This window comes from Cnephaeus nilssonii (assembly GCF_951640355.1).
Source record: "Cnephaeus nilssonii genome assembly, chromosome: 17".
Classification (NCBI taxonomy): Eukaryota; Metazoa; Chordata; class Mammalia; order Chiroptera; family Vespertilionidae; genus Cnephaeus; species Cnephaeus nilssonii.
In genome coordinates, this window is record NC_137088.1 from 32,803,861 (window position 1) to 32,820,823 (window position 16,963).

At 40.4% G+C, this 16,963-nt stretch overlaps 1 protein-coding gene across 4 annotated transcripts in view; it reads left to right on the plus strand.

Annotated features, from left to right (window-relative positions):
* The window catches only part of RASA2 (RAS p21 protein activator 2), a 121,656-nt gene that overhangs the window by 30,226 nt on the left and 74,467 nt on the right, over positions 1-16,963 (plus strand). For all 4 annotated transcript variants that reach the window (XM_079794677.1, XM_079794678.1, XM_079794679.1 and 1 more), the window contains exon 3: positions 2,205-2,308. In XM_079794677.1, coding sequence (XP_079650803.1) covers positions 2,205-2,308 — 104 coding nt within the window. The remainder of the gene's footprint in view (positions 1-2,204; positions 2,309-16,963) is intronic.

Sequence of the window (16,963 nt, forward strand, 5' to 3'; positions counted from 1 at the left end):
TTGAGACTAATTAGAAGACTAATTATTTTGACAGACCAACTTTTAAGAGTTTAGTTTGGTTACAGTTGATGTGAAACAAGTATTGACCAAAGTTGATGAGGCATTATAACAACTGAAAAGCTGAGTCAACTGTTTTCTGGATACACTTGGAAATGACTTCTCAAAGAGCATTTTACTTTGCATTTCAGCTTCTCTTTAAGTTGTGACATCCTAAAGAAATTGCATTTAATGGTGACATTTTCAAAGTATCTTTAAACATTCTCAGGAAAGAGGAATGCTTGACAAGATGTTCACTAGCATTTCAGTGATTTCTGTCTTCACAGAATAATTTAAATATCAAAATAGCATTCTTCAAATGCACTTGTAGAAATAGACTATTTCATAGGAGAAACTCTTAGAAACCTGGGGGCAGGCAAAGATAATTACTTAGAATGCAAAAAATACTCATCATAAAAGAGAAAAATTGATAAACTGGATTTCATAAAAAACTCAGCCTTTTGCTCTACAACAGACACTATTAAGAAAATGAAATTGGCCCTGACCAGTTTGGCTCAGTGGATAGAAGGTCGGCCTGCGGACTCAAGGGTCCCGGGTTCGATTCTGGTCAAGGGCATGTACCTTGGTTGCGGGCACATCCCCAGTGAGGAGTGTGCAGGAGGCAGCTGATCGATGTTTCTCTCTCATCGATGTTTCTAACTCTCTATCTCCCTTTTTCTCTGTAAAAAATTAATAAAATATATATTTTTTTAAAAATGAAATTGCAAGCCCCAACTGGGAGATAATATTCTGACAAAAGACTTGTATCCAGAATTTATTTTTTAAATAAAGGACAACCCATTTAAAAAAGAAAGAAAACCCAAATAGATTTTCCCAAAAGAAGATAGACAAGTGGCCAACAAGCACATGAAAAAATATCCAGCATCATTAGTTATCAGGGAAATGCTATTTTTAAACCATTTCTGTCACTATAGAACATAGTGTGTCAATATAAAAATCAGATCACTGGTTCCCATGACAGTGTGGAGGGGAACTTTTTGGGGAGATAGAAATGTTCTATATCTTGATTTGGGTAGAGATTATACAGGTGTATAAATTTATCATGTCACATTCACTGGAATAGCTAATTTTAAAAAGACTTTCAGTAGCAAATTTGACAATGATATGGAGCAACCAGAAGCTCTCACACATTTCTGGTAGGAATGTAAAAAGGTTGGGAATCATGTTGGAAAACAGTTTGACCATTTTTTATAAATTTAAAATTTCACCTACCCTTTAACCCAGCAATTCCATTCTTAGTTACCTACCCAAAAGAATTGAAGGCATATATCCAAGAAAAGCCTTGTATAAAAATATTAATAGCAGCTTAATTTTTAATAGCCCAAACTGGAAATAACTCAAATGATATCACTAGGAGAATGGATTGTGGGGTATTCATAAATGAAATATTACTCAGCAAATGAACTGCTGATATACACAGAAAATGGAAAAAAATCTTGTAGATGTTAGCTGAGTGAAAGAAGCTGGATGCAAGAGTACATACTATTTGATTTCATTTGTATGAAATTCTACACCAGGTCTATCTATAGTGATAGAAATCAGATCACTTGTTGCCTGTGACAGGTATGGTAAGGTAACTGCAGAAGAGCGTAAGGAAACTACGGGGATAGAGTTACCAAATCTTAATTGAGATGGAGACTACACAGTTTATAAACTTATCAAAAATCATTAATCTTTATACTTTGAATTTTATTATATGTAATTTATACCTCAGTAAAGTTGATTAAAAAATAACTTGTTTTATATTTTAAAATATATTTTGAAGTAGCATGTTACATAACACCCATTTTAGGTATTACGTATTATTGTAATTAATATAGCTTTACTATTTCTGAGATGATGATGGCACTGTCCTCCGCTCTCATTTGTGTCCACTTTAGGTGAGCATGACCCTAGGCAGTTACTGAGTCTTCTGTTCACATGACTCCTGAAAAGCTGTGTATTCAGAGCTCAACCTTGCAATTGAGGTCCTTTCAGAGTTCAACTTGGTTTGTACAGTATTTGGTTGAAATTTAGCATAGAGAATTATTTTGGAGCTTTTGAAGCTTTTCTTATGTTTTTTTAGTGTGTAATTTAATTTTATTGAAAATATTATTTGAGGACACTGTTAAATTTATAATGATGAACTTTCCCCTTTTTCTCTCTAGCCCATTTTTCAGTGAAGAATTTTACTTTGATATTCCAAGAACTTTCCAGTATTTGTCTTTCTATGTTTATGATAAGAATGTTTTACAAAGAGACCTTCGTATAGGTAAGTACTATTCATAACTATCTTTAATCACAACAATGGTTTTTATGTTCATTCTTTCTCTAAGTATAAAGTGTTGTAAACAACAGAATAATATATGCTCAGCATTTCTAATCCTTTTCTCTAGCTATCGCTCACAGAGTGTCTTACATTTAATAAATGTTCAGTATGTATTATGTTAAATGGTTCAAGAATGTTTTATACAAAGATCACAGTATTTGATACCCCCAAAGAACTTCTGTTTTTGAAGTTTTTCTAATAGAACTAATTAGTTCACTCTAATATGATAATATGTTTTCTGTCTGTTTATATTGGTGACCAGTAACTCTATTTCTTAAATAATTGTCTGAGCCTCAGTGGAGTACATATGTGTTACATTCATGCTCTTTGTACCCAGTATCTTTGTATTTTAATAACAGGTAGAGGTCTATAATTTACATGTATTATTCTCTCCCTTTTTAATATCCTAAATTTCATCATCGGCATCTCTCCTTTCTGATTTGAAGTCTCCTACAGTTTAAATGATTACGCTTTATTTGACTTAATCCTCTTAACCAGCATTTGTTTCTGCTTTGCTATTGAACTCTTTTTAACAAATGGTCTATATTCTTCCTTTAAGTTTGCAAAAATCATTTTAGGGAAAATCAAGTAACCTTAAAAACAACATAGTTTTTCTTAATTTTAAAACTATTACATAATCTTAGTGACTAATAATGACTGCACAGGAATAACTATAGTTAAGAATTTGTATATTTCTTCCCATTCTGTACTCCATCCTAAGTTCAGTTTTTTCCTTTTTCATTTAATATCAAGCTATGATCTTTTTCCTGTGTTAGTAAATATGTTTTAAAAATATTTGTTATGTAATATCTTTTGTGTAGAAATGTATTATTTTAACTGCTTCTTTGTTGGTAGACATCTATGATTCCAGATTTTTGGTGCTCTAAATGGTGCTCCTGTGAACATCCTTATCCCTGCTGCTCTTCTTGTCCTTCTGGCAGCCCTATTATACGCATGTTACTTCGTTTCATGTTGTCCCGAATCTCCCTTAGGCTTTCCTCCTGCTTTTTAATTTTTTTCTCCAATTGCTGTTCAGCTTGAGCTTGTTTCTGTACCTGATCTTCTAACTCACTAATTCGGTCCTCTGCTTCTTGTAATCTACTGTTGAAACTTTCCATGGTGTTTTTGATTGTAGCTATATCACTTTTCATTTCTTCCTGATTCTTGCATAAGTTGTTGATTTTCTCATCCATCCGATGTATAAATTCCATGACCATTACTCTGAACTCCTTTTCGGTCATGTTGCAAGCTTCATTTTCACTAATTTCCTTTCTTGGCGACTCCACATTTTCTTTCCTCTGTGAGTTATTTCGTTTCCCCATTCTGGCTATTACCAGAAAGCTCAAGCTTCTGTTTGCGTGGACCTGGGCCGTGTGCTGTGGGGACTTCGCTCCACCCGAGTTTCACTGGAGTGCTCTGACACTAGGACGTGTGGCTGCCTTTGGTTGGTGGGAACCAGACTTGCCCAGGGTCAGTGTCCCCAGTGTTCCGTGTGGTCTCGTGTGCACATTTAGAATCAGGGGCCCTGTCTGCACCACACTGTTGGTATGTGCCGAGAATGAGATCCTTAGCATGTGCCAGGAGTCAGAGTTTCCCTGTGTCTGCACCAAGACTCGAGTGTCAAAGTCTCTGTTGCCTTGTGCGGTTTCTCGTTGAGAGTCAGGGTCCCTGTGTGTGCACGCACCAACAATTGGGGTCGCTGGCTCTTAGTGTGAATGCGCTGTGAGTCAGGGATCCCAGGCAGCTGTGTCCAGCGTGCCAAATTCCCTGAAGTGGGGCTGCGTCCTGTGTGTGCTCTCTCTACTGAGCCAAACCGGCTAGAGCGCACATTCTTAAAAACCTGAAGGTGAGCCGGCTCAGTGCACTCTCCCAAAGTCCCAGAAGGGGGGCGGAGTCCGTCCTGCGCGCCAAATTCCCCAAAGGGAAGCCCCTCTGTGCACGCTTTTAAGAATCTCCGAAGGGGGAGCTGTGCCCCGCGAGCCAAATTCCCCCAAATTCCCCGAAGGGGAGCCCTCTGTGCGCACTGACAGATTTCCCCGACGGGGAGCTGCTTCTGTCCCGTGCGCGAGCGCGCGCCAAATTCCCTAAGAGGGAGCGCGTCCCTGCGCAAAGCTCGGCAGCTTGGGCCGGGGGCGGGTCTATCAGTTACTATGGCGCTGTCTGTGCGCGCTGTGCGCGCTCCTGTGAGCAGCTAGGGCGAAGGGCGCGTCTATCAGTTACTATGACGCTGTCTGTGCGCGCGCCTGTGAGCAGCTTGGGCCAGCGTCTATCAGTTACTATGGCGCTTTCCGCACGCCTGTGGGCGCTCAGCAGCTTGGGGGAGGGGCGGATCTATCAGTTACTATGGCGCTCGCGCGCCTGCGAGGAGGGGGATAGGCTCTTTGACTCACGGAAATCTGCCGGGAAGTCTGGATTCTTGTTTGTTTGTCTGAAGCTGTGATAGCAGTTCTCTGTCCCCAGTGGCTGCAGGGTCCTGGTTTGTGTCAGAAGCCAGGATCCGAGTCTCGGGCAGCTCTGTTTCTCAAGATGGCGTGGTCTCCGCATCCGCACCAGCCGCCGAGAAGTGTCCGCTTTGTGCGCGGGGCTCCGCCGTCTAGGGCTGCCCTGTTCGGGAGCCCCTTGGAAGACCTGCAGAATCTAACTGACCCTATCTCATACACACACACACACACCACACACATCTACACTCTCCTCTATGGGTTCCTCACTCACACTCTCTCTCTCCCTACCTTCCTGCCGGTCGCCATCTTTTCTGTTCTCTCCTGTGAACATCCTTGTGCATACATTTTGCATGTCCATTTTTTTTAGTATAAATTTTTAGAAGTGAAAATACTGAGGCAAGGGGTATGAATATTTTTAGGATTTCTTCTATATATGTTTTTACATTGGTCCCAGAAACGTACTAATTTACATTACCCCCAGACATGCATGGGCATAACCATTTCATATCCTCATCCTTCTGGATATTGTCATTTAAAAAATTTTTTACAATTTGATAGGTGAAAAAATAATATTTAATTTTTTAATTTATATTTTTCTGATTATTAGTGAATTTTAGGAATTTTTTATGGCTTCCATTTTTCTTTTATGAATTAGTTGCTCATTTTTTACCCATTTTTTTTATGGAGTTATATCTTTTAGTTATTGTTATGTATCTTTACTTGTTAAATATGTTAACTCTTGTCAGCTATATTCATAGCAATACTTTTCTGTCACAAAAGGCAGTTTTTTAATCCTCATCTGCCTCCGTCACATTTGACTCTTTAGATTGCCAAGGAAAAAAACAGTTTAATGACATTGTGTTTTCCTAGTTGTCTTTCTTCTGACTTCTTTTTCCTGTATGCATATTCTCCTCTCTCTATCAAACCCTTAATTATAGATCACCCCTGAGGCTTCATCCTCAATTCAATTAAATAAACATTGATACCCACATACATGTGGCATACAATGGATGGGAATGTTAAGATGAGTAAGACTCAGGCTATCAGAGGCAGACTTGTACTCTAATACTAATATATTATGATAGTTGCTAGAGGTATGAACAAAGTATTTAGGGGCATAGAGGGAAGAACAGTTCATTTTGTTTGGTGGAAGATTAACAGACTACTTAGGTAGGAAGATGTTTCAAGATAGTAGGGATTGACAGAAGCAGAGGAGACAAGTTGAATCATGTTTGTGGTGTATCTGCTGAAGTATATAAATTACTAAGAGGAGGATGGTAGAAGGTGAAGTTGGGAATAATAATTGGGGTAAAGTTGCGATGGACCCTAAAAGCTGTGCTAAGGAATTTGGACCTTATTCTATAGACAGTAGTGTTGAGCCTCTTAAGAATGAGGAACCTTTTAAAAATTACATACTAGTATAGCTGTATATACATATATACTTTTACAGTTTTACAACTTCCTACTATAGTAACTTTCAAACTATAAACTCAGTGTCTATTGATTACATATTTAACCCTTTGCACTCGCTTGCTTTTTTCTCGATTCCTTTATTCTACTCGGGATTTAATTTTTTAAATATCCCAGATTTTACAAAGCGTGGCAGTAGAATAAAAAACTGGAGTTTCTTTTCATACAAACTTATTTATTTGGATTTTTTTATATTTCAAATTATTGATAACATTCAAAGAGTAATTTTAATCTCGACATTCAAGTGCAAAAGGTTAAAGTATTATATGTAACTAGAAGCCCGGTGCACGAAATTCGTGCACGGCGGGGGGTTGTCCCTCAGCCCAGCCTGTACCCTCTCCAATCTGGGACTCCTGGAGGGATGTCCGACTGCCCGTTTAGGCCCGATCCTGGTATCGGGCCTAAACGGGCAGTCGGACATCCCTCTCACAATCCAGGACTGCTGGCTCCCAACTGCTTGCCTGCCTGCCTTCCTGATTGCACCTAACTGCTTCTGCCTGCCAGCCTGATCACCCCCTAACCACTCTGCTGCCAGCCTGGTTGATGCTTAACTGCTCCCCTGCCAGCCTGTTTGCCCCCAACTTCCCTCCTCTGCCAGCCTGGTCACCCCTAACTGCCCTCTCCTGTAGGGTTGATCACCTCCAACTGCCCTCCCTTGCAGGCCTGGTCCCTCTCAACTGCCCTCCCTTGCAGGCCTGGTCCCTCTCAACTGCCCTCCCTTGCAGGCCTGGTCCCTCACAACTGCCCTCCCTTGCAGGCCGGGTGCCTCCCAACTGCCCTTTCCTGCTGGCCATCTTGTGGTGGCCATCTTGTGTCCACATGGGGGCAGGATCTTTGACCACATGGGGGCAGCTATATTGTGTGTTGCAGTGATGATCAATCTGTATATTACTCTTTTATTAGATAGGATAGAGGCCTGGTGCACGGGTGGGGGGCAGCTGGTTTGCCATGAAGGGTGTCACAGATAAGGGTGGGGTTCCCTTGGGGCGTGGGGCGGCCTGAGCGAGGGGCCTGTGGTGGTTTGCAGGCTGGCCACGCCCCCTGGCAACCCAAGAGGAGGCCCTGGTATCTGGAATTTATTTTCCTTCTACAATTGAAACTTTGTAACCTGGAGCGGAGCCAAGCCTGGGGCTCCGGCAACCATCTCTGTGGCAGTTAATTCACCTTCTACAATTGAAACTTTGTAGCCTTAAGCGGGTGAGCCCGGCCAGGGTGTGTGGAAAGCTTTGCTTCCCCTGTTGCCGCCGGCAACCCTGGCCTGCTCTCTCAAGCTCCATTCTGCCGCCATTTGTTTGAATTTGTTTACCTTCTATAATTGAAACTTTGTAGCTTGAGTGGAGGCTTAGGCCTGCAACGGCTATGGAAAGCTTGGCTTCCTCTGTTACCTGGGAAACCTTGCTCTCTGTGGCTGTAGCCATCTTGGATTGGGGTTAATTTGCATACTTGCCCTGATTGGCTGGTGGGTGTGGCTTATGTAGCGGAGTGATGGTTAATTTGCATATTACCATTTTATTAGAGAGGATTATATATAGCTATATATACTCACATGTTTTAAGCATATATATATATGATATATATACATATACACACATATATACATACATACATATATATATATACACACACACACACACACACACACACACACATATACTATATAGTTTATAGTTTAGAATAGAGAGAGATTAGAGGCAGAGAGACCAACCAGAAGGCTATTACCAAATGATGGCAGTGGAAATGCAAATGAGGAAATGTACTTCATGGGAGTAGCTTCAAATAGGATTTAGGGACTAAGGGGCAAAGAGGATGTGAGAAGAGATAGAGTTGAAAATGTCTTGTTAGTATGGCTGCAGTTAACTGATATAAGGAACCCAGTAGGAGCATTCAGTTTTTGTTTTTTTGTTTGTTAATCCTCACCCGAGGATATTTTTTCCATTGATTTTTTTTAGAGAGTGGAAGGGAGGGAGAGAGGGGGAGAAAAAGAAAAGGAGAGGGAGGAGAAAGAGAGAGAAGCATCAATGTGAGACACATCGATTTGGTTGCCTTCCTCATGCACCCCAACAAAGATCAGGGATTGAACCTGCAACACAGGTATGTATCCTTGACAAGGAATCGAACCCGAGCTTCTTTGATGCGTAGGCCACTGCTCTAACCACTGACCACACTGGCCAGGGCAGGAGCACTCTGTTTTGAGTGGGGAATGGGAAGGGGAAAGGTGCTTTTGGTTTAAAGCAAGTTAAATTTGTATTACCTGGGAACATCTTGGTGGAACATCTTTGGTTGACTGGAATGCAGATCTGAAGCTTAGAGAAAAGAGCTGGAGATGTGGATTTGAGAGTCATTAGTATTAAGTGATACTTGAAGCCTCTGCTGGAATGAATGAAATTTACCCAGGAGAAGATAAGGAGTGTGTTTCAGGGAAAATGAGGCTTCAGTAAAGATTGATAAGGTGTATTAGGAAGGTAGAAAGAGATAAGAGAGACTAATATCAGTGGAAGCAAGGATATTTAATATCAGCAACTAGAGAGAGGTAGAATAGGATGAGGCTGTTGGTGATTATTAGAGACTATGTCTTAAGAAAATAATTTGTAATTTTCATTGTCTGTTTATACATAACATTATAGTTATCATGTAGTGTTTCTTGAAAAGACCTTTAGTTGAAGTTTATGATTTTCAAAAGTTGCCTTTGTGTGTGTCTTTTTGCGTGTTTCAAAGTAAAAATTAATTTTAAGTAAAAATCAATTCTTTGTGGGTTGGTATCAGAAAACCATAAACTTGGTATGAGAACTTTTTTCAAGTAAGTTTATTCTTATTAATAGATAACATTTATATACTTAATGGGATTTTTTTCCTTTTACACATAGGAATTATTATTAAACACAGTACATATGTATACTGTTTTAAATCCTCACCTGAGGATATGTTTATTAATTTTTAGAGAGAGAGAGAGAAACATTGATCAGTTGCCTCCTGTTTGCGCCCTGACATAGGATTGAACCTGCAGCCTAGGTATGTATGTGCCCTGACCTGGAATTGAATCCTCAATTCTTTAGTGTATAGGGACAGTGTTCCAACCAGATGAGCCACCCGGCCAGGGCCATATGTACACTGTTAAAGTTGGAAAATGGTCTTGCTATTTTCATTTATAAATATTTACATTTTTGTAGTTCGACATATTTTCTTTTGTCATTAGCTCATAAAATTGGGTGATTTCTTTTATTTTTATTTTGAGTTATTGGAAATTGAGTTCCTTCAATTATTTTATAACTCTGAGATGTCTAATTATAGATTAAATAGTGCCATAGTGTTTTCTGGAAATGAAATTTGAACTAGAGATCAGAGAATGTGTACTGTCACATATAATTAAGAGCTTGTTTGTTTTTTTGTTTTTAATTGTATAAGTAATGGATATTTTTCTTTTTTTCAAAAAAAATTTATAGTATTAGAGATAATCCTAATTAATTTTGACCACTGACCCCCCCTTCTAACCCCTTTGCCAGAAGTAATAACTGTTATAAATATGGGGCATAAATTTTCATATTAGGCATTTTATATGCCAGGAACAATTAGTGTAAAAGATTGATTAGGGATTAATTAAAAACTTGAGACTTAGGAACCATTTTACACAAAGAAAGGAAATTGTAAAATTGAGGCTTTAAAAGTATGATATATTGTCTTAAGGTATAGTGTCTTCTCTTAAAAACTGAGAAAAAGACAAAAGAAAAACTTTATGCAAGAATATTATGCAGCTGTAAAAAAGAAGGAACTCTTACCATTTGCAACAGCATGGATGGACCTGAAGAGTAATATGCTAAGTGAAATAAGCCAGCCAGAGAAAGACAAGTATCACATGATCTCACTTATATGTGGAATCTAATAAACAAAATAAACTAATGAACAAAATAGATAAATTTAAAAAGAAAGAAAGTAAGAATATATTTCCAGTTCCAATGAAGATCCTAATAACATTTAAATTAAAACATATTTTACTTCCTAATGTGAATTTTTGAGTTATTTTCATTTTCAGAGGATTCTAGGCTTAAATAAGTGAACTGCAGTTATCTTAGTAGACTCTGGTGACTTTTTCTTTCCCCTGGATTTGGGATGAAATTTGATAAGAGAATTTTACTAGGATATTGGAGATGTGAATTCCAGGCATGACTATCAACTAATTAGTTGTATGACCTTAAGCCACTTTACCTTCTTAGGCCTAGTTCATAAAATAAGGCTGAGATTAAGATAGTTCTATTCCAGCTCTTTAAATTGTAATTTCTGCTGGCATTTAGCTCTTAAGTCAAACCTACTGTTTAAAATTTGCCTAAGATTACACTTTGGTGTCTGTTTGCATAGGTACTGTATCAGTTATCTATTGCTAAGTAACAACCCACTCCAATACTTAGTGGCTTACAGCAACCGTGTATTTGCTTATGATCTTGTAGTTTGTCAACTAGGGTGGAGCCGAACTGGGTGGTTCTTCTGCTGGTCTCACCTGGGGTCATAATGTGCAGATTGACTGGGCTGAACCATCTGACTCATATGTCTCATAGCTAGTACTGGCTATTATCTGGGCCTTCCTCTCCACATCGTGTGGGTTCCAAGAGGGTAATAAGCCCAAATGGACAGGTGCTTATTAAGCCTCTGTTTGTATCACATTTGCTGATGTCCCTTTGGTAAAAGCAAGTGACATGGTCAAACCCAGAGTTTGTGCTGGAGAGGAGTACACAATGGCATACGCCAAGGAGACGATTAACATACAAGTCTACCATGGAGACCAAAGTGTACCCACCTAAACCCTATACACTGAGGCATCGGTATATTGCCATTGACTGAATTGCTGCTATTGACTATCTGCCAGAATTTATTAAGTCTTCTGGTCCTATTTCATCTTATATAGGCAGTCACACTTGTCATTACTTTTATCTACTACTAGAGGCCCGGTGCGTGAAAATTCATGCACTGGAGGGGGAGTCCCTCAGCCCAGCCTGCCCCCTCTCACAGTCCGGGAGCCCTCAGGGGTGGGAGGTGACCCGGCGATCACACCTCTGCTGCTGCCACTGCCGACAGCGCAAGCCTCGGCCGGCCCTGGGCGGCTGGGGGACTGAGGGCAGGTCCGGCCGTACCGCGTACCTGCCCACCCCCCCACCTGCCGGGGCTGAAAGTACTGGGGGACTCGGGCTGGGCTGAGGGGACTGGGCGCCGCCATCTTGTGGCTATAGGCGCTGCCATCTTTGTGGTGGTGTGGTGGTCAATTTGCATATTCCCTCTTTATTAGATAGGACTTTAGCCATTACTCTTGGTGTCCAAATAAGAATGGGACTGTCAAGATTTTGCCAGTTGGTGATCTGTATCAGGATGAGATTTCTAAGAATATGCTTTGTCTAAAAATGGGGCCCAAATATAACACAGTATTTACAGACGGCAAGAAAGTGCTGCTGAGAAGTGGTGCTGGAAAGCTAAGAATACTTTTTTTTTTTTTTTAAGAGACCAAAAAAGATGGTTTCTTTGCCCACAGTTCCTTCATTTCTTTTTGTGTTTCCTCTCCTTGTCTCATTTTAAGGAACTAATACAGTATCTAGTGTGTGGGTGTATGTTGGGTTGTGTGGTCTAAGCTCTTTCTGTCTATGAGTTTGTTAGGACAGTGAGGAAATGCAATATTACCTATAAATAATTTTTTGGGTAGTTGCTCCTGGGTGATCATTATTATTATTTTTGAGGTTGGTGATTTCATGGCCAGTGAAGTAACGAGTTAACTTTGTTTAAAACAGTGAACAGTAAACTAAAACAATCTTTGTTTCCATTGAGAGACACAGAACAGGTTTTTAACATCAATAGAGCTAAAAGTTGTTTCTAATACAGAGGAGGTAAATGAGGAGTAACATTTAAATAAATAACCCAAGAGCACATAGCTAACAAGTAACAGAACTGACACTAGCTACTGAATGAATGTCTGTGTTGGAAGGAACATGGACAGGGGTACCTTGGTTTTGAAGTCTGGCTTAGCACTTGTTAGAAGGCAGGTTTTTAAATATCATTAAGCTTTCCTCATCTGTAAGATGATGATTATACCCTTTACACACAGGATTGTTATGAAGAATAACCAGAAAATATGAAAGAACATCTACTGTCTGGTGAATGTTCAGTAAATACTGGCTTTTTTCTCAGTGCTCTTTCAACTGTATCAGGCTGCCTACCTTTTACAATCACTACTTGCCATCTAACCAGTTTAAGGGTAGCTCCAAACAACAAGTAAGAAAGATGAGGGGTTTTGGGGCCTTATTTGTATTTCAACTTCTCCTTCCCATATCTCTCCCTCTTCCACATTCCCTTGCCCTTTACCCTCCCTCCCTCCTGCCCTCTCTCCGTCTCTCTCTCTCTCTCTCTTTCTCTTCCTCCTTCCTTCCCTTTCCTTTCTGTACCCTGTTTGAGTCCCTAGAACTAATGACTTTTTCATGTTATATTGCCTAAGAAAGTGCTGAATATATTGCAGGTATCCTAATACCTAATGACTTCAGGTATTTCCTTTATTTCCCTCTGTCATGTACTTGTGATCATGTACTTGTCACTGCTAGTGTTGTGCAACTAAATCTTTGCATTTCAGAAACTGACATCTCTTTAGAAAGGAATTTGAGATATAGAATAAGAGGTGGTGCCCTAACGAGTTTGGTTCAGTGGATAGAGCGTCGGCCTACGGAATGAAGGGTCCCAGGTTCGATTTTGGTCTAGGGCATGTACCTTGGTTTCGGGCACATCCCCAGTGGGGGGTGTGCAGGAGGCAGCTGATCGATGTTTCTCTCTCATCGATGTTTCTGACTCTCGGTCCCTCTCCCTTCCTCTCTGTAAAAACTCAATAAAATATATTTTAAAAAAAAAAGAGCTGGCAATAAAATTGCAGGTTTTTCTCAATTTTTGAATGACTTATTTATGCAGCTAGTCAGAGAAGGGTTTCTCTCTCAGAACATAAGAACCGTTCAACTCTTTCATGACAGTGAGTAACTTGGATACCTAAGATATTAAATAGGAGAAAGAGGACACTTGCTTCTGGGATTTTTTTTTTTTTTTACTTGTGAACTAAGAGAGAAGATTGTCTTTTGGGAAGGCACCTGTAAGTAAAGATGTATTTCCAGTGATCTGCAATTGTGAGTCATAAATAGAACAGGTAGATTCCTACTATAGTTTTTATATGCATTACTAGAGGCCCGGTGCACGAAATTCGTGCACGGTGGGCGGTGTCCCAGAGCCCAGCCTGCACCCTCTCCAATTTGGGATCCCTCTCACAATCAAGGACTGCTGGCTCCCAACTGCTCACCTGCCTGCCTTCCTAATTGCCCCTAACCGCTTCTGCCTGCCAGCCTGATCACCCCCTAACCACTCCCCTGCCAGCTTGATTGATGTCTAACTGCTCCCCTGCCAGCCTGTTTGCCCCAACTTCCCTCCTCTGCCGGCCTGGTCACCCCTAACTGCCCTCCCTTGCAGGCCTGGTTCCTCCCAACTTTTCTCCCCTACTGGCCTGATCGCCCACAACTGCCCTCCCTTGTAGGCCTGGTCCCTCTCAACTGCCCTCCCCTGCTGGCCATCTTGTGGTGGCCATCTTGTGTCCACATGGGGGCAGGATCTTTGACCACATGGGGGCAGCCATATTGTGTGTTGGAGTGATGGTCAATCTGCATATTACTCTTTTATTAGATAGGATAGAGGCCTGGTGCATGGGTGGGGGCCAGCTGGTTTGCCCTGAAGGGTGTCCTGGATCAGGGTGGGGGTTCCCTTGGGGCGTGGGGCGGCCTTGGCGAGGGGCCTGTGGTGGTTTGCAGGCCGGCCACGCTCCCTGACGACCCAAGCAGAAGCCCTGGGATCTGGGATTTATTTTATCTTCTACAATTGAAACTTTGTAGCCTTGAGTGGAGCCAAGCCTCCTGCTCGCTCAGTGGCCACAGCCATATCTGTTGGGATTTATTTAACTTCTATAATTGAAACTTTATAGCCTTAAGCGGAGGCCTGGGCCGGCCAGGGTGTGCAGAAAGCTTGACTTCCTCCATCACCAGGGAAACCCAAGCTTCCCTCCTGCTCTTTCTGTGGCCGCAGCCATCTTGGTTGGGTTAATTTGCATACTCGCTCCTGATTGGTGGGTGTGGCTGGTGGGTGTGGCAGAGTGATGGTTAATTTGCATATTACTCTTTTATTAGATAGGATCCTACATAATAAAAAGGCAATATGCAAATTGCATCACTCCGCTAGGCCCATGATTGGGCCGGCTGGAGGCGCAGGGGGCGGGACTCAGGGTGGCTGATTGGCTGGCGGTAGGAGCGGGGGGGGCGGGGACTCGCGAGTCCCCGACTCCCGCTCCTCCCACCGGCCGTTAGGCCAATGCTGCGGAAGGACCCATGGGGCCGGCGGAAGACGCTGGTGGTGGCCGATTGCGTGGCTGCTGGCAGCAGTTTTCCGCCAGCACCAGTTTTCCTCTGGCCGCCTGCCGATCGGAGCGCCTCCCGGATCGGAGTTCCTCTCGGGGTAACCAATCGCGCTGGCGGGAGGCGCTCTGATCGGCGGGTGGCCAGAGGAAAACTGGTGCTGGCGGAAAACTGCTGCCGGCAGCCAGGTGAAAGTCTATTGCACGAAACTTAGTCCAACGGGTTTCTAGTTGGTTAATAATTATACATTGGTTAGTAATAATTGATTAATAATATAACAGTATTATATTTGGATAGTATGTAAAAGTATTAACTATAGCAGTGCTAAGAATTACACTAAGACTTTGGTTAGGAGAGTCTGGAAATCAAATCACCATTTAAAATACAGTGCCACTGTGATTATTTGTAGAATGTATAAATGAATCAAACCAGTAAATTTCTAAATAAACATTTTTAAAAGCCCTATTTTTAAGTTTGGGGCTTGCTTTAGTGATGTTTGCATATATTACATGTGTACACATGGTACACCTACATACATATTCATAAATTATCTATGAAATTAAAAATCCTGGAAATTATAGAATAGGAATTTTTAAAAATATTTTTATTTATTTTAGAGAGAGGAAGGGAGAGAGAGAAATATCCATGTGAGAGAGAAACATAAATCAGTTGCCTGCTGCACATACCCTGACTGGGGATTGAACCCACAACCTGGGTATGTGCCTTGACCTGGAATCGAACCCGTGACCTTTCAGAGCACAGGACAACACTCAACCAACTGATCCACACTGGCCAGGGCAAGAATAGGGATCTTAACCAGGACTGGACCAGCGAGTTTCTGGATGGTGGGTAAACCCTCTTAAAATTCTATGCCAGATAATATCTGTGCATTTTTCTGGGGAGAGGACACAAAATATTCATAGTTACTAAGATTCTTAAAGACGGAGGTGAGTGGTCCTCAAAATATATGAGCTTCGGCTCTAGGACATATAAGATCTATGTCTGTATGTGTGTGTATATTTACATATGTATGTATTCAGCTGTTATATATTGCCTTAATGTTTATATCTGGTGTGAACAATGGTAAGTGATCCACTTGATAGAACTGTGATCATCTCAGTCATATGTGATGAAACAATATTGAATACTTTGTCAAAATTCTGTATCCTAAGCCATTCTTGGTATTATATTGATTTATCAGGAATTTGATAGAATCTATAGGTAAAACATATCAAGAGATTTATATGATTTGGCTTTTAACCTAAACTTCTTCAGCAGCATGAAGAATATTTGGGTGTTCCAGTTAGTGCTTGAATTCTGTACTTGGCTTGTAATCTGTATATTTAGTACTGGAAGAATTTCCTTTTTCCCCCATTAATTTGTATCTTAAATACAACCCCCCAAAAGGCTGAAATATATTATTTTCCTAGTTTCAATTCCTACAAGATTTGAATGAGTTATAAATGCTATATATTTACACGAAGATTTTGGCCTTCACATTAGATTTCATCCAACATATTTAAAAGAAAGTTGGAAAGATTTATACTTGTAAGGGCTAATTTATTAATTTTTAAATTTTAAAAGTGTTAATAAATATAGCTACTGAATTTTCAGTAGCTCTCTTTTGGGTTGTATAATAATACAGTTGCCACTCGTGAAAGTATATGTGGCTGTGTATTTGAATATTTTTCTTAAAATTATACATACATATACAGGTAGTCTTTGTGGTTTGAGTTCCAGTCATGACTAGGAAGCTAAGCTTATCAGTTTTTAATACTGTTAAATTTTTTAGTAACATCTTTATTGAGGTAATTCACATACCATAACTCATTGGTTTTTAGTATATTAACAGAGTATATATATTTAGTATATATATTTAGTATATATATTTAGTATATAAGAGAAAGTGAACTGTTTTTGACTTTTAGTGCATATACTTTGTTGAAGTTTTGTGTAGAATCTTCAAATAAGTTGTCAGTAATATGCAAAACTATGTCTACTTCTTAAAACTTGAATTGAGGAAGGAAATGCTTTGCACCAACATGGCAAATACTTCATTATAATAAGAACATTTTTGTTTCTTCCTCTTCATAATACTTTATTCATTGTACTGTATCTTTCTCTGAGAGGTAGAAACTCTTTAAGGAGCTGCCTTGATTTTTTTTTATATGCATTTAAGCAGCATAAGCAGTGTTTGCAATATTTTGATAAAAGCAAATTTTTAATATCATGACTTTAATCTCCCGTAATTTTCAAGTCAATTTTCAATATTGTCAGTGATG